Source organism: Monodon monoceros, unplaced genomic scaffold (genome assembly GCF_005190385.1).
Source record: "Monodon monoceros isolate NGI ecotype Baffin Bay Population unplaced genomic scaffold, NGI_Narwhal_1 Super_Scaffold_22, whole genome shotgun sequence".
Taxonomy (NCBI): domain Eukaryota; kingdom Metazoa; phylum Chordata; class Mammalia; order Artiodactyla; family Monodontidae; genus Monodon; species Monodon monoceros.
In genome coordinates, this window is record NW_021703779.1 from 113640365 (window position 1) to 113666977 (window position 26613).

At 40.3% G+C, this 26613-nt stretch overlaps 1 protein-coding gene across 1 annotated transcript in view; it reads left to right on the top strand.

Moving 5' to 3' along the window:
* The first annotated feature begins 5632 nt into the window (after positions 1-5632).
* The window catches only part of ADGRG4 (adhesion G protein-coupled receptor G4), an 83141-nt gene continuing 62160 nt past the window's right edge, over positions 5633-26613 (top strand). The window contains 2 exon segments of the mRNA XM_029240238.1: positions 5633-5702; positions 19274-19888. Coding sequence (XP_029096071.1) covers positions 5633-5702; positions 19274-19888 — 685 coding nt within the window.

Consider the following 26613-nt stretch of genomic DNA (forward strand, 5'->3'; position numbering starts at 1 on the left):
TACAAATTACAAATGGAAAAATTATAACTTTACCATGGAGAAATCTGTCAGACATCACCTTAACCAAGTGATCACAGTTAACATTCTCAATAATGGGACAAAATGACATCATGTGTGTCCTGTGTGATGCACTGCAAAGGACACAGCATCATTTCTGTGCTATTCCTGACAAAAGTATATAACCTGAACTATGAGGAAAGATTAGACAAACCCAAACTGAGGGACATTCTATACAACAGCTGCTGGTACACTTCAAAAAGGTCAATGTCATGAAAGTCAGACAGGTTGAGGAATATTTCCACATTAAAGAAGACTAAAAAATAATGACAGCTAAAAGCAGTGTGTCATCCTAGATTGGACCCTGGATCAGAGGGGAAAACCAATAAAGGACATTAATGAGACAGTTGGCTAAATGTGAATATGAACTGTATAGGAGGTAAGAGTACATCAAGGTAAGTTTCCTAATTTTGATGATTGTACTGTGCTTATGTAAGAACACTTTATCCCAAATACCTAAGCTGGCATTTTCCTAAAAATAATATTACATGTTGTCAAGGGATGCCTACATATGTAGCAAAAGTATGAAGGTACGCACAGAAACCACTACCAGCAGGGAATTTTTTGGATGGTAGTGTTTGAGGTAGCAATCAAATATAATCAAGATTGTCCTTGAAAATCTCTTAGGTAGTCGCCAACCCTTCCACTGTTTCTATGGTTGAGCCCTGAATTCAATAGCGTGCTTGTGGTTGGGGGGACGTGTTGTATGGAAACCATTAGACTCCTAATTGGTCTGGTGGGATGCTCATAGCAGGAAAGAGAAGGGGGAACAATGACAGCCTGCACCTTCACCAGATTAAGGGTCTGTTGTATTGTCAGAAACGGGGACAAAGTCTCACCAAGCTCAGCACTCTGTGTGGGAGGGTACTTCAATCAGCAGAGCCATATGGCTATCTAGACCTTCGAGTTTCCAGGGATGGATGGCTCATAACATCCCATGATAGCCTTTCCTGGTGTTTATCAACCCCTATCGTCAATAATGACTTATTTATGTTTAACTCATATCTCCCACTGCAATTTTAATCCATTTCCTATTACTCTATAGAGAACAGATGGTCAACATTCTCCTTATAACCTTCCTGAGAATGGAAGATAGCCATTGAAGCCCTTCCTCCTCAGGTGGTATTTTTTTTCTTGACCAAAGGGTTCTGACCTCTTCAGTTTTTTGCACATTTCGTTTTCCCGTCAATTATTTCATTTGCACTACATGGGATGAACAAAAACCCAGTGTTTTTCTTTGAAAAGGCAACACATACAAATGATTACAATTCTAATAGTACAAAAGTATATGCAGAGAATAGTGAGTTTCCTTCCCATCCAAGACCTCTCAGTCTCCTTTCCTAGAATCAGTTATTCTCACCAGGGTCTCCTTTCAGAGATTTTTTTAAACGTATCCAAGTATGTATGAATATATTCTCCTCTAAATTCTTTTTCAATTCAGCAAATATTCGTTAAGCACGTACTATGTGCCAGGCACTGTGCTAACTCTTGGGGCACGAGAGGAGAGATGTGTTTTCCTGTCCTTAGGAGAGGAGAAAGATGTAGTCATTCATTCATCAAATCTTGATTGAGTGCTCCATGTGTGCCAGGCAATGTGTGAACCACTGAATAACATGGAGCCCCAGCCCTTCCAGAGCTCCTGGGGGACGGGGAGAGACGGACCAATGAGCAAGCATGGTGGGAAATATAAACCACCGCCAGGGGGCGCCAAGATGCCTAGCAATTGCCCCACATCCTCTTGTAAGCTGCATGGCCCCATGTAGGGAGCAGAGCTCAAAAGCTTAAGCCTTGTTGCTAGTGAAAAGGGGAAGCGGTGGAGTTATATGCAGGAGCAGGGGGCACTGACACCTGTGCCAGGCCCTGGCCTAAGCCCTTTACACCCACCGTCTCACGTAATCTTCACAGTGATATGGGGTGAGTGCCATTATTCACGTTTTACAAACGAGGACATTGAGGGCTCCAGAGATGTTAGGGAACTGGCCCTAAATCACACAATGGAGATTCAAACTCGTCTATCTTCTGCAAAGCCTGGGCTCTCATCCACCATGTTGATCACAGTTTCTGGGCTTGGGGGTGAGTAATGCGTGATTCTGATACACCCCTTCTCCCCCCCCCCCATGGAGTACCTACAGATAATAGGTTGACTCAACCTCTTATTTTATTTTATTTTATTATTTTATTTTATTTTTTGGACTCAGCCTCTTTTTAGACTGACTTTTTCCATTTAAGGTGTGAAGTGGAAAGGAAAATACATTGGTCTGGGAGTCAGGAGCCTCGGTTCTAGTTCCTGCCCTGCCTCTCGTAAGGTCCATGACCTTGAGCAAATCATTCTACCCTGTGGACCTCAGGGTCCTGAGCTTGGAAATGCAGAGGGTGGCAGGAACCATCTCTGGATGGTTGATGGGATTTGATATTACCATCATCCCAAAAGGGCTGTAATGACACATTCTGGGGTAAAAACTACGTCCCCCATCTCGAGAATGATACCAACAAACCAGTTCAGTAAGTCTACTTCTTTTTTATTATTTTAGCCACACCTAGCGGCTTACAGGATCTTAGTTCCTGGACCACAGATTGAACCCAGGCCTGGGCAGTAAAAGCGCTGAGTCCTAACCACTGAACCACCAGGGAAGTCCCTCAGTAATTCTACTTCTTTTCAAGGCAACTTGAAGGATGGATCTGCAGTGACGGTAAACTGCTGGCTCCCCCATACTGACAGTGTGAGATGTGAACAAGTTAATACTTTCTTGGCCTCTGCTTTCTGCTCCACACCCCCTCCCCACTTTCTCAATAAAATGAAATGAGCTTGAGTTAAGTGAGCAAGTACCTGTTTAATAGATCTAATTTAATTAAAGCCAAAATCAACTAGCGACTGAAGATAATCGTTAGTGAAAACTGGGAAAGAGCCCTCAAATTAATGGGTTATTGCGGGTGTGTAATAACCTGAGAACTTTGCTCATGCTGATTTCATGCTCGGGAGAGCAGCCCCATGACGTGCTACCAGCCACAAAAAGAGGATGTGCCCGACCAACAAGCCCCATAAAGCTAAGAGCAGAGAGGCTGGTCTGATCCACAAAGGAAGGTGAGTGAGGCATGGCCAGCAGATAATGAAGCTCCTGCTTTTTTTTGCTCGTTTCATTTCACATCAAACATAGGGATTCAGAGACCAGATCTGGTCATTGGAAAAGCAAACTCTTCTTTTGGACCCCACGGTGACACGGGGGTGGGAGGCTAAGGGAGTCTAGTTCTCAGGTAAGTGTCTTCCTCTCTTCCTTCCTTCCTTCTTTCTTTTTTTCCTTCCTTTAAATTTCTTTAAATTATAAAAGTAACAGATATTCATCATACACAACCAAATTGCATGTAACTGTATGAGGCATAAAGGTCCTTAATCTCTACCCTCCCTTTCTCTCTTTCCCTTTTCTTTCTTTCCTTGTTTCCTTCATTTTTTAAAAAATTATGGGAGTAATACAGGTTCACTGTAAAGTAATCAAGCAGTACAGAATGGTATGAGGCATACAGGAAACTGATTTCATTCCCATTCTTCCTTCCTATCTCTCTCGTCCCCTTCCTTCCTGTTTTCCCTCCCTTCCTCTTTCCCTTTCTTTCTCCTGTCCTTCAATTTTTAAAATCACATAGGTAACGTATGATAATTATAAAAGAATCAAGCAGTACAGAATTGTATGGTATATAAAGGAAAAGTCCGCAGTCCCTGCCCCCTTTACCAACCCACCTTTTCATGCCTGATAGACACAGAGACTTACCTTATTCCTTTTAATGATTGCATAGTATTCTGTAGAGAGAATGTCCCATGATTTATTTATGGGGTGTGAGGTAAGTTTCTGAAACATACCGTGAAATTGTTATAAAAGTTTAGAAGAAATTCAAGAAAGGTATAAATTAGATTGTTTGCTGCTGAAAATTCCATTTTATAGATAGCAATCATATCCATTTCTATAGCACTTTATATTTTGAAAATTGCGTTTGAAATATAACCTCATTTGATCCTCTTTTATAGCTGTTCTGGGAAATAGGCAGATTATTATCTCTGTTTTTACAGATAAGGAAACTGAGGCCCAGGAAAATGAAGGAACAGCAATACGGTCTCAAAGCTAGTTACGGATTCGCAGTCTGTTCCTCTTCCAGCGCTGGAAGTTTAAGCTGCCTTTCATCTTGCAAGTTATAAAAGATTTAGACATCCCCTTACTTCTAAGCTCGTAGTTTAGAAAATCCATCCAAGTCATACAAATTCCCTTATTATTCTAATGAGAATGGCAGTAGAACACTTGGTAAATATGAAGAGCTTTATTAATGGCTGGCACTCATAGCAAGCCCAAGACTCATTTGGTTTCCTAATTGGCTTCTGTTACTTTAAATGTAAAGTGAGTCTATTCACTCCAAACCCTGCTTAGAAGTGGAAAGAAATACAATATGTTGCATTATCCTATAAAAAAATGTTTAAATCAGTAGTAAATCATTCAGAAGTGTATTTTATTTAAAATCAGAAAATGCCCATCAGCATCTTACTGCCAACCTTCTGTAATATGTTTCCATAGGATTTGTAGTTTCAATACCGTTTTGGTTGGAGAAAGGGGGACTTCCAGTGTGTTTCCCAAATAAGTAGCTTTAGTTACGGTTATTTAAGGAGAGAAGGTGGATAAATGTAATGAGGTGGTCAGGTTTCTCTAAACAGGTCTGCTTTTTAAAAATAGCAATGATTTGGGAATTCCCTGGTTATCCAGTGGTTGGGACACTGTGCTTCCACTGCAGGGGGCATGGGTTTGATCCCTGGTAGGTCCCACATGATGTGCAGCGTGGCCAAAAAAAAAAAAAACCCGAAAAAACAACAACAACATAAAAGATTAAAAAATAGCAATGCTTTGATGAGTTACTTTTGTTAATAAGATCTTGCATAATGCTTCCTCCAAAAAGTTTAGGATCATTAAAACAGCAAGTTGTTGGGTTGAAGTTGTGTGCATTAATGTTGAATACATCACATTTTGTAATTATGCATTTAATGGCTGCCTTCCCCTCTGGACTAAGTGCCTCGTGAGGGCAGGAATCTCTGTCTTTTTTTTTTTTTTTTTTTTTTGCGGTATCTCTCACTGTTGTGGCCTCTCCCGTTGCAGAGCACAGCCTCCGGACGCGCAGGCTCAGCGGCCATGGCTCACGGGCCCAGCTGCTCCGCGGTATGTGGGATCTTCCTGGACAGGGGCACGAACCCGTGTCCCCTGCATCGGCAGGCGGACTCTCAACCACTGCGCCACCAGGGAAGCCCTGGAATCTCTGTCTTGTCTTCCCAGCACTGTATTCCCAGTGTACAACACGGTGTCTGACACATAGTAGGCACTCAATAAAATGTGTTAAACGGATATGCAAAAAAATCAGTCGGTGAGGTTGCAGCCAGGCTGCATAACTCAGGCAAGGGTCTATACTGTGGCTGCTGCCATGGCTTTGAGCATGAGGAAAAAGTCTTGTGTGGGATGCGAAGGAAAAGTATAGTCACATGTACTTGGAGATCATTTGTTCTGAATCTGAACTGGGCATATTTCTGACTTTTTGAACGCAGGTTTAGACAATGAAAGAACACATCATATATCAGAGGCTTTATGGAACCATTCTCATGTTGAGTTTTATCTTTCTCTCAGGTAAGAAAATGTATTCTTATTATCTTTTTCAATATCTCATGGACAGTAGGTTAGCAAAATAAACCATTTGAAAAATTGCTGGGCTGCCTCTCAATGGCTTCCTGTCGGTCCATATGGCTATAGGACAAGCTGGAGCTTCAGCAAGTGAATCCACTCTCTCAGAATTCCCTGTGACTGGTGGAGAACTGGCCCCAAGTAGACAGTAGCTTGGATTACTGCTGTCTTTGACATATCTTAATGAAACTCTGACATGCCACTTGGTGGCTAATACACACCTAACATAAGATTTGGGTTTTCTTTTAGGCTGTTTTCTCTTATGCATAATGCTTTATTTAAAGCTCCCTGGAGCATTATGATATCATCTTTCTGTCTCCATTATATATATCAACAATCATAGAGTATAGACAGGGAAGCTGAGGTGTGATGAACAGGCATTTGTTCTGGGAGGCCCAGCCCTTGCCTAAACTCTGATCAGAATGGAGATAGATTCTGTCTTTGTTTCTATTCTGCAGCAAATAGATGATGGAGACAGTTGAACGGAAGTAGCTGGTAATTTGGAGACATAAGAACGAGGTTGTCTTGGAAGACTGCAATCTCATCCATGTTAAGTGAATTCAGTTGGTAACATTGCTCATTTAGCACATCAGTCTTTAGCTAAAAGGCCATACATGCCAATGAGGGACAGTTCCTTGATGAAACAGAAGTGGGGTTTGATTTGAGTGGCCCTCAGATTTGAGAGCTGATCTTCTGGAAAAATACCAAATCATCATCGCCATCAAAAACAAGCACTGACTGTGTGCAGAGCCTGATGGGATACCATGTTTCTTATCATAAAGCTTAAAATGGGATCTAGGGGGCACAGTGGCAACTGTGTCGCCTGGCCTTGACTACCTGCTAGGATGTTGATTTCTCTTTTCCCTGACTATTTCCTCAAAGGCAAGAAACTGTGTTTGCTCCATTTCTTTATCCAAAACATCCAGCACAGGTCTTGACACACAGCTTGTCAGTACATATTTGCAGATTTAATAAATTAATGCAGTTTGAAATGATAAAACCTTGAACACCTGTACGGTGGCGGTGTATGTGACACAAACTCTAAGTGGACTTGTGTGTGTGTGGGCAGGGCATGGGGCATGGATAAGAGGGATCTAGGAATAGAGCGATCTAGAAGTCTTTAGTGTAGTCATGGAAGAAAGAGTGGAAGAGTGTGTGATACTGGAAGGTTAGAATGGGTTTTGTGAGGAATGTCATTGGTCAATGAAAATTATGATAGATGTGCAGATTTTAAACCTTCAAATCCATGAGGCAAGGCAGTGTTTCTTTTAGGTTATTAAACAGTTTTCATTGTCCTTCAGTTGGTGAGAAAGTCATCATTTTCTTCCTGGAACAAAAATTGGTTCTTGAAAAAAATAGTATGACTAAGGTTCAGTCCCCTTTAGGCTCCAGAAGAGTCACCAGCCTCCCAGCTGTGAGGGTCATCGTGGGAGACAGGGCGAGGGCCAAGCCTAGATCGGGCAGAGGGTGATTCAGATGCTGTCGCTGGATGAGGCCAGAGTGTGGAGCAAAACCATGCCCATGGAGGAAATACCAAGGGTCAAGAAGAAGAAGTCAAATCATTGTAAAGTCTAAAGGTGAGAGCAGTGCCAGAAAGAAGGGAGGAAGACTGAGGTCAGGAACTGAATAGTTGCAGAGTGGAGCAGGGGAGGGAGGAAGAAAGGGTAGAGGTAAGGAATAAAACAGAAATAGCCTCTGGGCTCCCTGCTTTTATTCTTGCTCTGCGATAGCCTATTCTCAACACAGCAGTCAGAGCCATCCTTTGATGTATTAAGTCAGATCAGTCACTCTTCTACTCAAAACTTGCCAATATGTCTCCATCACAATTAGAATACAATCCCAACTCTTTAATTAGCCCTAAAAAGCACTGCACTATCTGGTCTCAGTGCCTCTTGGGCCTCATTTCCTACTGTGCTTCCTCTCCCTCTCTCTCACTCCAGACCCACCAGCTTCCTTCCTAGTCCTTGAGAATGGCAAGCATAGTCCCACCTCAAGGCCTTTGCGCATACTATTACCCATGTCTGGGTCACTCTTACTTCACATCTTTGTAACCCTGGCTCTTTTTCATCTCCTAGGACTAAACTAAAATGACTCTTCTTCATAAGTTTTTTAAAATGTGTATTTATTTTTTGGCTACTCGACTTGCAGGATCTTAGTTCCCCAACCAGGGATCAAACCCGTGCCCCCTGCAGTGGAAGCGTGGACCTCTAACCACTGGACCGCCAGGGAAGTCCCAAATAACTCTTCTTCGGAGAGGCCTTCCTTCACTATCTGATTGAATGTAGACGTTCCCGTTCCCCTCATCCCTGCCCCTCGCATTATCTAGCTCATCAGCCTGTTAATTTCCTTCCGAGTACTGCTCACAATTTGTAATTCTCTCTCCTTGTTGAGTGACTGCTTCTCTCTCTCTGGAATGTTAAACTGACGAAGGCCAGGGGCCTGGTGTGGACATGTGTTCGCTCTATCACTGCACTCCAACACTGCCACATAGTTGGGCCTCAGTGATCATCAGTGTCAAGTAAATGAGTGGTCCAGGGTACTTCTGGCTTTATGAGTAAGGGCATCCATTTTGTTGGGTGAGACATGGGCCTTGGGCCCAAGTTTTGAAGGAGCAATCTCATTACCTTTGTGAGGGTAATTCTTTTGCCTCCCATTCCAACAAGAACTCTTGGCAGGCCACATGCGTGGTCAGCAATCTGGGTACTGGAGGAGAGGACATGTTGGATAACTCTGTAACTGGTGACTGGTGAGAGAAATGAGGCTCAAAGTTGGATGCTTCTATATGTGGCAGATCTGGTTTTTTGGTTTTGTCTTTTTTTACATTTGTAGAGAGCAAAATTATTCATTGATGGTAGGAAATTTCTTCCATATACAATGTTCCAGGCTTAATATATCATCTGTTTTTATTAACTAATTAATTTTTATTGAAGTATATTGATTTACAATATTATATTAGTTTCAGGTGTACAACATAGTGATTCAGTATTTTTACAGATTATACTCCATTAAAAGTTATTACAAGATAATGGCTAGAATTCCCTGTGCTATACAATATATCCTTGTAGCTTATTTCATACATAATAGTGTATACTTTTTAATCCCCTACTCCCTTATTGTACCTCCCCCTTCCTTCCCCCACTGGTAACCACTAGTTTATTTTCTATACCTGTGAGTCTGTTTCTGTTTTGCATATACATTCGCATTACATTTTAGAGTCCACATATAAATGATATACTGTATTCAGTGTCTGACTTATATCACTAAGCATAATATTCTCTAGGTCCATCCACGTTGCTGCAAATGGCAGAATTTCATTCTTTTTTATGGCTGCGTAATATTCCATTACATAGATATAGATATAGATATCACATCTTCTTTATCCAATCATCTGTTGATGGACACCCAGTTTGCTTCCACATCTTGGCTCTTGTAAATAGTGCTGCTTTGATTGTTGGGTGCATATATCTTTTTAAATTAGAGTTCTCATTTTTTCCAGATATATACTCAGGATTGGAATTTCTAGGTCATATGGTAACTCTATTTTTAGTTTTTTGAGGAACCTCTATACTGTTTTCCACAGTGACTGCACCAATTTACGTTCCCACCAACAATGTACAGGGGTTTATCTAAAGATTAGTTGGTTACTCACAAGACCAGTGGGAAGTATAGGCAATAGATGGCAGTAGCTCTGGGCCTCTGTGGTTGTCCACAGGTTGGCCATGGTGATGTGGGTAATGAAGCTCCCCAGTATCAAGCATGAATCTGCTGTATCTACTCAGACAGCCATGGGTCTGCCAGCACCTGGTCTACCAAGTTTTTCAATGCTCCTGGCTATTCATTTGCAAGGATTTGTGATACTAAGAGCCAGAAGAGCCCTTTTATGAGTGAGTAATGACATTTCCTAGTTGAGGCAGGCATGGTGCGCCCTTGGCAGAATGCTTACCTTCACAGTGGGCAGTTTCTCTACAGGATTGAAACAGCCAATGACTCCGGTGGGACCCATCCCCCAAATCTGCTCTGCCCCCTCTCCCTCCTTGAATAGAAGGTATTGCCAGGTGGTTAGCTGGGCCTTGAGCCTTATGCAGTATTATGAGTTGAATTGTTTCCGTCCCACAATTCATATGTTGAAGCCCTAACCCTCAGCACCTGAGAATGTGATTGTGTTTGGAAATAGGGTCATTACACATGTAATTAGTCAAGGAAAGATGGAGTCACACTGTAGTAGTGCAGACCCCTAATCCAATATGATGGTGGTCCTTATACAAAGGGGACATTTGGACACAGACAGGCACACAAGGAGAAGGCCGTGTGAGGATAAAGGCAGAGATTGGGGTGATGCAGCAGAAGCCACGGAACACCACATATTGTCAGTAAACCACCAGAAACTAGGAGAGAGGCCTGGAACAGATTTTTCCCTCAGAGTCCTCAGAAGGAAACAACCCTGCTGACACTTTGACCTCAGACTTCTAGCCTCCAGAGCTGTGAGACAATACATTCCTGTTGTTTGTGGTACTTTGTTACAGCACCCTAGCAACTATTACACTCAGACTCTGATGCTCAGTCAGGTTCTCTGGATCAGAACTCTTGGGTAAAGTAGAGGAAACAGGTCACCTCATGGGGGAGAAACAGTGACCAGATCATGCCCACAGTGCCTGACCAGGGGTAAACCTCATTCGTCCACTCCTCCTAAGATGATGCAGGGCAGTGCACCTAGAATCTCAGTCCCCTAACCTTTGAAATACTTTCACATTTCAAGGAGAATCTTTGCCAAGAGAGGACAGGAAAACAAGTATAGAATATATCTGATGATTACTAATGCTGTCTCAGAAAATAAAGGGACTTTACTGAAAAAAAGTCATGCAAATTATCTATCTCTTAGAGTTCTAAACGTTTTATTCACTGCCTTTAATTTAATTTATTTCTTTCTTTGTTTATTTATTTATTTATCAGCCACACCTCGCAGCTTGCGGGATCTTAGTTCCCTGACCAGGGATTGAACCCGGGCCATGGCAGTGAAAGCCTCCTAACCACTGGACCCCCAGAGAATTCCCTCACTGACCTTTATTTTTTTTTCATGGTCCAAGTATGTGGTGATTTTTATTAAGAACAACTTTGGTTCTAAGAATTCCACCTTGAATTCTGTAATGCTTTCCTTTAAAAACAATTATACAAGAGCAAATACAAAAAATATTAAATTATGAAAACAAATCCATTAAGGCTCCCTTTATATATATTATATACACTCAAATAAGTCAAGATTTTTCCGAGTAGAAGAATAAAGTCAAATGTGATAGCTTAGAAATCAACACTACTTTACGGTGACTAGAAAACACTGAGCTATTTTAAGAAAACCGCAGAGTGGAAAAATGGAGCCATTTTTGTCAAAAAAAGTGGCTCAAAGCACTGTCCATGAGTCCTAGGGGTTTGGACTGTACAGTATTAAAGTGTGAGGGGAGAATGATGCCTTTTTAAACTCAGGCTTATGAGCCGAGCTGATCTGGCAACTACAAAGAGCTTCTCTATCTGTACGTTCCACTGTTCACTGAGGAGACATCAGTGAACACTGATTCAATTCAATGAACACTTGACACAATTTACAAGTCTTTTGGCCAGACCTTGGACTACTAATCACTAATAATTTTGCAGATTTGCCTCACTGACTTTTTTTTTTTTTTTTTTTTGCGGTACACGGGCCTCTCACTGTTGTGGCCTCTCCCATTGCGGAGCACAGGCTCCGGACGCACAGGCTCAGCGGCCATGGCTCACGGGCCCAGCCGCTCCGCGGCACGTGGGATCCTCCCGGACCAGGGCACGAACCCACGTCCCCTGCATCGGCAGGCGGACTCTCAACCACTGCGCCACCAGGGAAGCCCAACCTCACTGACTTTTAAAATGGATGTATTTGTTACTTTTGGGGTCTGGTGGGGAGAGGGAACTATCTCCTGATCTTTTGCCAAAGGTTCTCTAAAACAGAGGGCAGGGCACAAGTTCAGTCTGTAGTTCAGAATTTGTCATCCTATGCCAGATGCTTCACCCACAGCACTGATACTTTTGCACAAGGGACAGCCCTCCATATGCTCACCTGTCAGCTTCCAACTCAGTACCCTAATATAGGGAACAATGATTATATTCAGTAAATAGCAATAAAGTACCTACTACGTGCCAACCATTATGCTGAGCACTGGAAACTGGCAATAGTGGCCAAGACTTCAGTTATACTACTGCCCAGAAAATCAGATAATACAAAAGTAGGAGCATTCTTGGAAAAACTGGCATTGTTTTATGTTCAGTGAATTCAATTCTGCTTTAAAAATTGCTTAAACTTGGCATCCTCAGGCAAAGCAGCTTTAGAATTTAGCAAAAAGCAAAATAGAATGACATCTTGAGTGAGTATTGTGGCAATATGGCAAGAGTATTATTTTCCCTCTGGCTCCGCCAGAGAAAGACCTGGGGCACATTCTCTTGCTATATCAATCTGCTAGAGAGTTATAAAATGGTAGCTGGCAGATAAAGATATCATGAGAAAAGAAAACTACACACCAATATCCCATATGAATCTAGATGCAAAAATTCTTAACAATATAGTGGCAGACTAAATCCAGCAGCATATTGAGGATTATCTACCCTGATCAAGTGGAATTTATATTAGGAATGCAAAGGTGTTTCAACATATAAAAATTCATCTACCAATGTAATACACTACATTAATAGATTGGAGGGAAAAAAACATATGATCATCTTAATTGATGCAGAAAAAACATTTGACAAAATCCAACACCCTTTCATGATAAAAGCACTCAACACTCTAGAAATAGAAGGAAACTTCCTCAAGCTGTAAAGGGCATCTATGAAAACCTAATAGTGAACATCATACTTAATTGTGAATAGCTAAAGTCTTCCCCTAAGATCCGGAACAAGACCAGAATGCCCACTTCTGCCACTTCTATTCAGTATTGTGCTGGAAGTTCTAGCCAGAGAAATTGGACAAGAAAAAGAAATAAGACATCCAAACTGGAAAGAAAAAGTAAAACGATCTCTGTTTGTAGATAATACGATCTTACACGAAGAACATCCTAAAGAACCTGAAAAACAGATGATTAAGTTAACAAACAAATTCAGCAAATCGCAGGATACAAGAGCAACACATAAGAATTAGTAGTACATTCTATGCACTAACAATGAACAATCTGAAATGAAGTTAAAAAAACAATTTCATTTACAATACTTTCTAAAAGAATAAAATACCAAGGAATAAATTTAACCAAGTAGGTGAAAGACTTCTACACTCAAACCACGAACATTGCTGAAAGAAATTAAAGAAGACCTAAGTAAATGGGAAAAACCCCATGTTTACAGATTTACTATTAAGATGGCAATATACCTCAAAGAGATCCACAGATTCAAGGCAAACTCTATCAAAATCCCAATGGTCTTTTTTAGGGAGTTCCCTGGTGGTCCAGTGGTTAGGACTCGGTGCTTTCACTGCCATGTGCCTGGGTGCAATCCCTGGTGGGGGAACTAAGATCCCACAAGCTGTGCAGCGTGGCCAAAAAGAAAACATTTCAATAAATAAAAAAAATTCCAATGGTCTTTTTTACAAACATGGAAAAGCCAATCCCACAATTCACATGGAACTGCAAGGAACACTGAATAGCCAACACAACCTTGAAAAAGAACAAAGTTGGAGGACTCACACATCCTGATTTCAAAACCTACTACAAAGTGCAATAATCAAAAACAGTGTGTTATTGGCATAAGGATAGACATAGATTAATGGAACAGAATTGAGAGTTCAGAAAGAAACCCATACATGTATGGTCAATTAATTTTCCACAAGGGTGCCAAGACCATTCAATGGGGAAAAATAATCTACTTAACAAATGGTGATGGGAAAACTGGGTATGTAAACATATATGCATGTATACATACAAATACATGTAAACACATGTAAAAGAATGAAGTTGGACCCCTACTTCACACCATATATAAAAATTAACTCAACATGTATGAACAATCTAAATGTAAGAACAACAACTATAAAATTTTAGAAGAAAGCATAGAGGTAAATCTTCATGACCTTGGATTTGACAATAGATAGATTCTTAGAAATGACACCAAAAGAACAAGCAACAAAGGCAAAAACAGATAAATTGGATTTCATCAAAATTAAAAACTTTTGTGCATCAAAAGACACTATCAAGAAAGTTAAAAGACAGCCTACAGAAAGGGAGCTATATGCAGGTCATATATCTCATAAGGTCCTAGTATCCAGAATACATAAAGACTGCTTACAACTCAACAATAAAAAGACAACCCAGTTAAAAATGGGCAAAGGGGGCTTTCCTGGTGGTGCAGTGGTTGAGAGTCCGCCTGCTAATGCAGGGGACACGGGTTCGTGCCCCGGTCCGGGAAGATCCCACATGCCGCGGAGCGGCTGGGCCCGTGAGCCATGGCCGCTGAGCCTGCGCGTCCGGAGCCTGTGCTCCGCAACGGGAGAGGCCACAACAGTGAGAGGCCTGCGTACCGCAAAAAAAAAAAAAAAAAAAAAATGGGCAAAGGACTTGAATAGAAGATATGCAAATGGTCAACAAGCACATGAAAAGATGCTCAATGTCATTAGTCGTTAGGGAAATGCAAATCAAAACCACAATGAGATGTCACTCACACCCTCGAGGATGGTTATAATACTAATTTTAAAAAACCCAGAAAACAACAAGAGTTGGCAAGGAGGTAGAGAAGTTGGAACCCTCATATGTTGCTAGTGGGAATGTAAAACGGAGCAGCCACTGTGGAAAACAGGTCAGCTGTTGCTCGATAAGTTAAGCATAGAATTACTATATGACCCACTCCTAGGTATATACACAAAAGAAATGAAAACATGTGTTCAAACAAAATGAATAACATGAATGTTCGTGGCAGCACTGTTCATAATAGCCAAAAGGTAGACACAACCCAAATATCCATTAATAGATGAATTAATTTTTAAAATGTGGTATACCCACACGATGGAAATTATTCAGCCATATAAAGGAATGAAGTACTGGCACATGCTACAACATGGATGAACGTTTAAGACACTACACTAAGTGAAATAAGCCAGACACAAAAAGCCACATTGTATGATTTCATTTATATGAAATGTCTAGAATAGGCAAATCCACAGAGACAAAAAGCAGATTAGTGGTTTCCAGGGGCTGATGGGAGGGGCAGATGGGGAGTGACTGCTTAATTGGTACAGGGTTTCCTCTGGGGGTGATGAAAAGTTCTGGAACTAGATAATGGTGATGATTGTACACCATCGTAAATGTACTAAATGCCACTGAATTGTACACTTTAAAATGATTAAAATGGTGGATTTTATGTTATGCGTATCTTCTCAATACAAATACAATGATGCCTGGCACTCCTGGGGGCTGTAACATAGTCATTTAAATGGGGTTTATGATAAGGTTTCCCCAACAGGGAAAACACTTATGTCATAATGTTAAGTGAGGAAAGCAGGGTACCACATTTTTCATACAATATGATCTCAGCCACATAGAAACAAGCAAAACCCATGCACAGAACCAAAACAGCAAAAGAAATATTGTAAAATGTTAATGGTGGTTGTCTCTGGGTGGTGGAACTCTGGCTGAGTTCGTTCTCATCTTTTTACTTTCTAATACCTTCCATTTTTTTCTTTTAAAAAGCGTGTACAGTATCACTTTTATAATGGAAAAAACACCTCTTGTTTTTTTTAAAGTGGTGGAAACAATACATGTAATTTAAAACAAAAGGAAACAGAGGATAGAGGCGAAGAGACACAGAGGATGGCCAAATCAATTGCTTCAGGGGAGCAATCATGCAATTTGAACTTGAAAATTGCCAGGGAACAGATGGCAGCGTTCAAGCAGACATCTGCAATGGATAGTTAAATCATATGCAAAGACACAAGTGGCTTTTGAAGTGGGCCCTGGAGAGGCCCGCCAGAGAACACTGGTTGCCTGGCCAAACAGAAGGGCAAAGCTTCTGTCCCAACTCATCACAGCCCAGCCTCCTCCAAGCCCTGCTCAGGGCCTGGAGGCTGCAGCAAGGGCTCAGCGCAGAAGTGCTTGCATGTGTGAGGGCGCAGAAGAGGTTGTGGAAGAAGAGGCCTCTAATAATGACAATGGCAAACATGGCAGCTGACATTTACACGGGGCTTCGCAGTTTATCAACTTTCTCACAAACGTGACCTAAACATTAGTTGTTGCATCAGTTTGTTAGTTATCGCATCAGCTTTCATAACGTCCCTACGAGGTAGGTAATTATTACTCCCATCTTACCATGGAGGAATGAGGTTCAGAGAAGTGACGTGAGTTTAACATTCATATAGTGCTCACTGTATGCCAGACGCTGTCTTAAAAGCTTTCACATGGGGGAGGGATAAATTAAGAGTTTGGGATTAACATGTACACACTACTATATACACATTACCATATGTAAAATAGATAACCAACAAGGACCTACTGTATAGCACAGGGAACTATATTCAATATCATGTAAGAACCTATAACGGAAACGAATCTGTAAAAGAATATACATATTATATATGTATATATATTATATATGTATACATAATATATATGTATATCCAAATCACTTTTCTGTGCACCCAAAACTAACACAACATTGTAAATCAGCTATACTTCATGAAAAAAACTTTTTTTAATTTTAAATGCTTTTACCTGCATTCATTTCCCATGTTCACACAGCTAGGAAGGGGCAGAACTGGGACTTGAATCTGGCCTTTTCGGATTCCATTACACCACACTTCTGCTCAAATCTAAGCAAGACTTACCTCTGTCTGCAGAACCTTAAGGATGGCCACAAGTGGTTTCTATCTATCTGTCCTATGTATCTATGTATGTATGTATCTATGTATGTATGTATGTATGTATCTATCTATCTACCTATCATCTATCCATCCTTATTTTTCTGATTATAAATGTAACACATTGTTTATTAAAAAACGCAAATATTACTGAAATAACATAGAAAGTAAAAATCTCCCTAAATCTCAAACCTGAAGATACTCATTCTTATCTGGAGTGTATTCTTTCAGATTTTTTCTAGTGTATGCCAGTACACACACTTTTCTCTTATTTTTGAAATAGGATAATACTATATCTATACTTATGTAACTCCCATTTCACATAATAGTAAACCTTGGAAATCTCTCCATGACTCTATACATCTACTTTGTTTGTTTTACTATTCCAGTGTATAGAGGTGACAATTAACTTCTTGAGACATAGAGATTTTCCTCTTTTTTTCTCAATTACAAACAACGCTGCAATAAATATCCTTGTACTTGCAGCTTTGTACACATGTATGTTTGTCTAGAATAAATGGATAGAAATGGAATTGCTGGGTCAAAAGCATATGCACAATTATGTACAATTAAAATTTTCATAGATATTGGCAAATTGCCCTTCAAAAAAAAAAAAAGACAGGCTGTACTAATTGTACTCCCACCACCAGCAGTGTTTTAAAGTGACTTGTTTCCCCACAGGCTAGGCAGTACTAGATATTCTCAATCTAAAGTGTTATCCTAAAAGGCAAAAAATGGTATCTTATTGTTGTTCTAACTTGTGTTTTAAAAATAGTGAGAGCCCATCTTTTTATATTTCTGATTTAGTTACTTGCTTGTTCATGTCCTTTGGCAACTGGTTTTATACTATCATACTGCAGAGAGCAGAGGCCCTTGTAGAGCATGTGAAATTATGATACATTCTCTTTTAAGGGACAAGTAAGCCCTGGAGATTTATGTTCACCATAATAACCATTCTTAAGTGTTGTATTTGACGTCATTTTGGAGGGCTGGACAGAAAAGCAATGTTAACCAACCATAATTGAGACTTGGGTTTCATAGCAATTATTGCCATGTGGGATTAACTCTTGATTTATTAGCCACATGAAAGATGATGATACTATAATCACATAAGCCAAGGACAGAAAAGAGCACTTGCTCATCCACCATGAATGGTTCAGAAATAGCTCCCTGGCAGGTGGATGCTATGAGTTCTGGCGTATGGTTCTGTGTGTGTGTGTGTGTGTGTGTGTGTGTGTGTGTGTGTGTGCAGGCGAGTATGTGTAGGCAGACATGTATTTATTTGCTTTTGGAAGATACTCAGTGGAGGAATGGAGGGAGAGAATTCTGTAGGGCTAGGGAGTATCTAGAAGCTTTCATATGGGGACATCTTCCCAAAGCAGGGAAGTTGTCACTTCCTGCCAGCCTGTGTAGTGTGCTGTTACAGCTGTCAGTTCTAGAGTGGCGGTCCCAACATTACACCCCTAATTCAGAGAAAGGTTAACATTCCATTCTGCCATAAAGCTCTTTTTGCTTTGTCTTGGGCTGTGCTGGGAGTGGAATTAGGTTGATGTTCGGCAAGCCTCAGATATTTGCCTAGTGCCCCGGGTTGTGAGGTATGCGATGGTGATAGTATCATGATTCATTAATAGCTACCTATGAAACAAAGGGCATACTCAGTTTATACTTTCATAGATATTGCCAAATTGCCCGCCAAAAGACTGTACCAATGCACATGTCCTTCAGCAACATTTGAGAGCACACATCATGTCACTTAATCTTCAAACAATCTTGTAAGGACAGCAGGTAGGGGTGTTATTTGGCGTAGACTATAGTGGTGGCCCTGGGTTGTGCATTCATGCAACACTGTGGCCCTGAATTCCCATTTTACTGAAGCAAACGGTGAGGCATCTGGAGGTTAAGTTACTTGCTCAAAGCGACCCACCTGATGAGCGTCAGAGCTGGGATTCCAACCCAGGTTGCCTGACTGCAGAGCCAGTGGTAACCAGGTACGTGGCCATCTTGAGCCTCTTAAAGCTGCAGCCCCCTTAGTGAGGAAATGGAAGGGAGGAATCAGGATACACTCCGGGCAGCGCCCTTTCTCCCTTTCCTGAACGCAAACGGAAGCCCTGCAGCTTCAGCGTTGTCCATCCTTCAGGCCCCTGTCAGTGCCTCAGTGAGAAGCCGTCTCCAGAGACAGAATAAATCAGGTAATTTGGCTCAGGAAAAGGCATTGGGGAAATAAATTGCTGTTGCACCGTGAATATAAGAAGGCAGTTAGGTAGATGGAAATAGTCATCTTTTGATTATATGAGTGAGGATTATGTGCAGCAAATTTTAAGTCCAAGCTGCCTTTTCCTTGGTCTCCCCCCAACCCCACTTCTAACTGCCCCCTCAAAGTGTTCAGTTGGTGTGTGCTCTGGGAACACTAATCTAACTTTTCTTATTAGCCCAGGCAAAATATAATTAGGAAGAAGCTCTTCTGCCAAAGTCAAGTCACATGCTAACGTCAAATAGAGATGATTTTTGTATATCAACTATTTTGGCTTACTTGCACTGGTATTGACTCATAATAGTATTGTATAATCTGGATTTGGCTCTATGGCTAAAAAAGATGTTAAAATTGATTTTTTTGTTACAAAAAATATCATTTGTTTTCTCTTTTCCCTTCCCCAAATGTGGACAGATGCACTTTCACTAAAAGGAAAAAGGTTGGATTTTTATGGCAGAGCTGACACATATGTGAGCCTGACCAACACCATTCCTGAACTCAGTCGATTCACAGTATGCGTTGACCTGCGATTTGTGGGTGCCAGATCAAGTGATTGGATGGCCTTCTCCTATATTACTAAAACTACTTTCCTGGGTAGAGAAGACATAGACCTTGGACTTGCAGGAGACCATCAGCAGCTAATCGTGTACAACTTGGGCAAGACCTTTTACATCCGTTACCACCTGACTCCATTTCAGTGGCACACAATATGCTTGATATGGGATGGTGTGAAAGGCAGATTCGAGCTCTTCCTGAGTAAAGAAAGGATACTGGTAATGATCGATCAGCCACAAAACCTGGCGCCTAATGGGACGCTGGTTCTAGGACATTTTCGCAAGAAAGGGGATGACCGTGTTAAAGACATGGTTCCTAGGTTCACCAGCAGCTTGTACTACTTTCAACTCTGGGACCACATCCTGGGAAATGAAGAGTTTATGAAGTGTTTGAGCGGAAACGTGGTTAGTTGGGAAGAAGACGTTTGGCTCATCAACAAGATCATTCCGACCGTTGACATGAGAGTGCGCTGCGGTGAGTAACTGATGAATTGTCTTCCTTAGCAAGGGTAGTGATGGTGCAGAACTCTTCCGCTCGCTACTATAAATAACCCACACCTAGGCCCAGGCTCTGTCTTCCTCAGAGGGGCCCAAGGTTGCCACAGTTTTGTCGTCTACTTTTTAACGTAGAGCAAATAGTACTTTTTGTCTTGTATTTTGATATGATTTCAAACTTACAGAAAAATTGCAAGAATAGGACAAAAATTTTCTATATATTCTCTACCCAGCTTCACTGTTACATTTTCCCCATATGTTTTATCATTCTCCCTCTCTCTCTGTCCCCTTCTCTTTCCCCACTCCATACACACACACACACTCTCTCTCTCTCTCTCTCTCTCACACACACACACACACACACTCACAAATTGTTTCTTAATAATTTAAGATTAAGTTGCAGACATAGGGCCTCATTTCCCCTAAATATCTCAGTGTGTAATTTCCTGAGAATAAGGACATTCTCTTACATAACCACAGTACAGTTGTCAAAATCAGGAAATTTAACATTGATATGGTACTAATATCTAATTCATAGTCCATATTCAAATTTAGCCAATTGTACTAATAATTTCTCTTATAGTTATATTTTACTTGGTCCAGGATCCAATTCAGGATCATACATTGCATTTAGTTATGGTGTCTCTTTATATTCTAATCTGGAACAGACCCTTAGTTTTTCCCTGTCTTTCATGATGCCAATTTGTCTCAATACTGGTGACGGTAACTTTGATCACTTGATGCTAATGATGACAGATTTCTCCACTGCAAAGTTACTCTTTTTCCATTATAATTGAGTAATTTCCTGAGAGATATTAGGAGGCTATATCAATATCCTGTTCTTATCAAACTTTCACCCAGTAGTTTTATATCTATTGACGATTCTTGCCTCAATCACTTATTACTATGATGATTGCCAAATGACGATTTTTAGAGCTCCATCATTTTTCTACATTTATTAGTTAGCATTCTATTGTGAGGGAGAGTGTTCTCTTCTACATTTACTTATTTATTCCTTCAGTTGTTTATATGTTTATATCAGCATGAATTCATGGACTCTTAGTTTATTCAATGGGTTACAATCTGTTGCTGTCATTTATTTTATCGCTCAAATTGGCCCAGATTTGGCCAGTGGGAGTCCTTCAGTCTGGCTCTTGTGTCCTTTTGACACATTCCCATTATTTTTTGAGCACTTCCGTACTTTCTAGCACAACAAGATGTTACCGGCTCATCTTGTAGTCTTCCCACTCAGCCCAAGAATCAGCCATTTTACCAAAGAGCCCCAGTCCCTTTTAGTGGGGAATGATATTGATAAACCAATTCATTTTTCTTTTGAGAGCAATGACGTTGTGGGAGAACTGTTAGATGGAATTCTTGTAAGAAAACTGGGTTTTTGGAATTACACATGTATTTCCTCCCTTCTTTCCAGTTTTTAGGAGGAAATATAAGGTTGGTTTTCTCTGTACAACCCCACTCTCCCATCAAATCCAATCTTCTCCATCGTCAACAGCTGCAGTCCTGAAGCGTGGGTAAAGTCATTGATAACAGCATCAAGATAGAATTTTTTCTCATTTCCTGAAATGTTCACTTATTCTTAGAGGAATAGTATTTACTGTTCTTATGGATTTGGGAGGGGGTAGCGAGGGAAGGGGGGCTAGATCCATGCCTAATAGGACTCCTGCAGACTATGGAGATAGGTTTTCACCAACGGTCTGGATGCTGTTTGAGTTAATGGCAGAGGGTTTCTGTGTTTCTTTGAGCTCAGACTAATGCAAAGGAACAGGGAAGCCATTCCTTTGAGCTACTACCTGAAGGCATTTGGTTTTTCTCCTTTCTGAAGGCTTGAAAATGAAAGAGAAAAGTCCTAGCTGGCTCTGATTACAAAAGCAAGCTAGTAGGTTAAGCCTGAACAGCTCACTCAAAGCAGTTTAAAGTAACTTTATCATTGATGGAAGGAACCAGAAGTATGGCTCTATTAAATCCATATGCTTAGCAGTGGTCTTTGAAAACCTAATCTGGCCAGTGAATTGCCATGGCCTTTCATACCACTTTGCTGGTAAATGACTAAATCTAACTGAAGTGATAAAGTGTTAGATGACCCTCATTTATTTTGCTCTTTTGTACACTTTTTAATGTACAATCTATCCTCTTGGTCTGATTAAGTCTTGGTGGGCATAATATACAAATAATCCAATACAACAAACAAGCCAAAGAAAACATAACCTAAAATGACAATCAGTAAAAGGAGTAGAAAATGTTATTTCTACCATTCAGGTTCCTTCAAATGTTCTTTCCAAACCTTAGACAGGGTTTCCTAACCTGAGGTCCAGAATGGCCTTGACAGGTGAGCAAAGCCCTTGAGATGGTACGCACCATTCTAAAAATGCAAGATGAATTTTTTCCTCCTGAGGACAGTCTATAGTCTTCATCATATTCTAAAATAATATAATCGCTGCCTTTTACTAGGTCCTTGCCATGTGTCAGGCATGTTATGGATGAAGAAAGAAAGGCCCTGAGAGTTTAAATAAATTGCTTAAGGTCACCCATCAAATCAGTAGTGGAGCTGGGATTTGCACAAAGATCTGTCCTGTTGCAAAGCCCATTCTTTTCACCCCACACACCTTGCAGGACTGCCTCGAAGGAGTCTGTGGCCCCAAAACAGTCATGAGCCACTCTCTTAGAAGCTTCCTTTGAAGAGAATTGCTGGTGTTGATAATCCACCTGGGGAAGTTAAGCTACCAGCTATGGTCACTGCCTGTTCACCACTGAAGGAGCTGTAACACCATAGAATTTCTTCTACCTCCATCTTGCTGTCTGACATCTGGGGAAAATGAAGGCAGTTATCTGAATAAATAGGAGTGGTTACTACATGTCTAGCTTCAGCTTTTGCCTAATAAATTGCTATTTATGGTCCATAGAAGGATTATGACCTTTCAAAAATAAATTTTAATGAACACATTGCTAGGTTACAATTCTCAATAAATCTATTTACACATAAACTATATATGTGTATATTTATATATTCATGAGAACAAGGCTTTGGGGGAACATTTGCTGAAAACCATGAATGCTACCTGGGTTTAATAAACAAGTATTCACTGTAGTTGGAGATGTCTCAGGAATATTTAAACAGTGCAGTGATAAATAATAATCATGGCAAAGGTGCTAGTCATTAGTAATTTAGTTTTGGAGTAGTTTTTAAGCATTTTTTCTTTATTAAAAAAATTACAAATGCAATAAATGATTGTGAATAAAACAAACTCAAACAATGCAAAAATACATGAAGCATAAAGTAAAACCTACCCTGCGTCCTCTCCACAGAGGTGTCTATTTTTTTTTAGAATTTTTTTTCCTATGGATTTATAATGTGTGTGTGTATGCATGGGTGTGTATGGATGTGTATAGTTAAAAAAATAAAAAAAATATGCATATGTACATATAGGTTTACAATTTGATTTATTTTAACTTAATATTATCATGGACACATCAGTAGGTTTATATCCAGCTCATCCATTTTGGGGCTTCATATATCCATTTATAGATGTACTATAATTTATTGAACTAACTCACCACGGTCGAGCATTTAAATTGCTTCCAAATTTTTGCAGTTACAAGTAATGCTACAATGAATTTTCTTGTACACACATCTCAGTATACATGGGCTTGTAATTTCATAGGACACATTATTAAACGTACAATTTTAAGAGAAAAGGATATAAGCTTTTACAATTTAAGTTGGTTTACCTTTTTTGCTAGTTATTTTATTAAGTTAACTATTCATTAAAATTGATTTAGTTTTTACAGTAAAAGTAATAGACATGCATGGTTAAAATTCAAACAATACATAAAGATATAAATTAAAAGTCTCCTTTCTCTTCAATCCCCTTACCCCAAGTGCTTCTCTCTAAAAGTAATGATTAAAAAGTTTTTATATATCCTTGCAGAAACAATTTAAAACTTGGGTTTGTGTGTAAATATTCTTTGTTTTTCTTTTTCACAGTTGGGATCGTCATCATAAACATAGTCCTCTGTATCTTTTTTTTACATTCAATAGTATATTTTCATATCAGAAAGTATAGACCTACCTGACTATTTTTGGTGTAGGGGTTATGATAGAACTATGCTATAATTTATTCAATGATCTTTCTTTGAAGGACTTTTAAGTTGTATCCAGGTTTTAGCTGTGACAAAAATCTAATGTATTTTTAAAAGGTATGGATGGTGACTGGAATTTCTTGATGTGATCATTAGGGACTGATGAGAAGCTAAAATTCCTCTCTAGGTAAATTGAGAGTAATTTCCTAATCTCAGCTCAGACACATGATCCAACAAAGGATTTGTTCTGACTTCCTAAAGGTATGTAGATTAAATCACTCTTAGTTAATGCATTTGAGAAATCCCTTCTTGGGAAAGAATGAAATAACATGAATTGAGTCCATTCTGCAAAATCTACCCTGTATCAAAACATAGGGTCCCTGTGTGTGTGTAGCTATCGATTTGCTAAGATTTATTAATTAATCTAATGCTCCAGCTGCTTTGAATTACTTTATGAACTAACCATTCTTAAAATATGCAGAGATTGACTATATAGTTTATGTACTTTCTAAGGCCTTTGGCCCGCTATTAAGCCTTCTATCCAGTTATCAGCTCTGATAGGAAAGGTTTCATTGTGATGGGCTCTTCTAGCTAAAAGGCAATTTGGTTTTGCCCCTGTACATCAGTTCTCTGTGCTATCCTCATTTTTCATCACGAAAGATAAGCAAGAGCTGTTTGTAGTTCATTCAAACCTCCTAATTTGTAGCCTCCTGCACAGGGTGACATTCGCCTATGGATTCAGAGATGGAAGCTTCTAGCCTGTCTCTCTCTCTATTGCAGGATTCATTTTTCATGTCCTTGCCTGGAAACTGAATACAGACAACATTTTGAAAACAATTTTTTTTTCTCATCATGTTAAAGATGCTCATTTCATATTTTTTCTACCCCACAGGCAGATGTGTCTGTGACAGTTTCTGGTCACCATTATCTCTCACAAATCTAATAAACACGCTCTGAATTATATTTCCAGAGGTTGTGATTGAAAGAAAAATCAGATGCAAAATGTGGGCTAGAAAAACGCAAAGATTTAATATGAGGTGATATACCCAAATCACAAGCAGAATTTGGTACCTTAGCAAATGTTCTACTTAATATTCTGTTGGCAGGTACATCCGCAACAAAATGCCTCATAAATATGCAGCTACTCTATACCTCTGTTCTCCAGCTCCCAATGATTACAATAATACAATTTGGTCTAAAGTGAAGGAGCAAATGGCAATTAAGCCCACAGGCCCCTGTGAATTAGCATGGATTATCACCACTTTAAAATACAGAGACAGCAAAGCTCATGCAGATCATCTGTGCAAGTGATCACTTGTTCACAAATGGGAACAGGATGAATGCGGCAAAACATGTTTGTAAGCCCTTCAAAGATGGAGGCCAGACTCCATGGCTTCTGTGGTCCCTGCAGTACAAATGGACATTCAGTTATCATTCAACTACCTGCACGGTGTGGGCTTTTGCATTTGCTTCTTTTAAGTTGAATTTTTATTGAGATAACTGTAGGTTCACATGCAGCTGAAGATCTCTTGTACACTTTGCCCAGTTTTCCCCAATTGTAACATTCTGTAAAACTATGGTATAGCAACCAGAATATTGACATGGATACAATCCACTGATCTTATTCAGATTTCTCTAGTTTTACTTGTACTCATTTGCGTGTGTGTGTGTGTGTGTGTGTGTGTGTATTGAGTTCTATACAGTTTGATCACCTGTGTAGGTTTACGTGTCCACCACCACAGTCAAGATACTGAATGGGGGCTTCCCTGGTGGCGCAGTGGTTGGGGGTCCGCCTGCCGATGCAGGGGACGCGGGTTCGTGCCCCGGTCGGGGAGGATCCCACATGCCGCGGAGCGGCTGGGCCCGTGAGCCATGGCCGCTGAGCCTGCGCATCCGGAGCCTGTGCTCCGCAACGGGAGAGGCCACAACAGTGAGAGGCCCGCGTACCGCAAAAAAAAAAAAAAAAAAAAAAAAGATACTGAATGGTTTCAACACTGCAACCATCCATGGTGTTGCCCTGTTATAAACACGCCCACCTCCCTCCTTCCCTTTTCCCCCACTTCTGCTTCCCACATCCCTAACCCTTGACAACTACAACTAATCTGTCCTCTGTAAAATTTTGTCATTTCAAAAATGTTAATAACTGGAGTCATGAAATATGTAACCTTTAAGGATTGGCTTTTTTTTCCACTTAGCATCATTCTCTGGAGAGTCATCCAGGTTGTTGTATGTATCCATAGTTTGTTTCTTTCCATTGTAGAATAGGATTCTATGGCATGGATATATCACTGTTTGTCTAGCCATTCACCTCTTAAAAGGCATCTGGGCTGATTCTAATTTTTGCCTATTACAAAAAAAAAAAAGCCTGCTATGAACATTTCTGTACAGGTTTCTGTGTGAGAATAAGTTTTCATTTCTCTGGGATAAATGCCCAAAAGTGTAATGGCTGGGCATTATGGTAGTTGCACGTTTAGTTTTATATAAAACTGTCAGATTGTTTTCCAAAGTGGTTGTGTCATATTCTGTTCCACCAGCAAAGTATGAGTGGTCCAGTTTCTCTGCATCCTTGCCAGCATTGGGTGTTGTCACTATTTTTCAATTTTACTCATC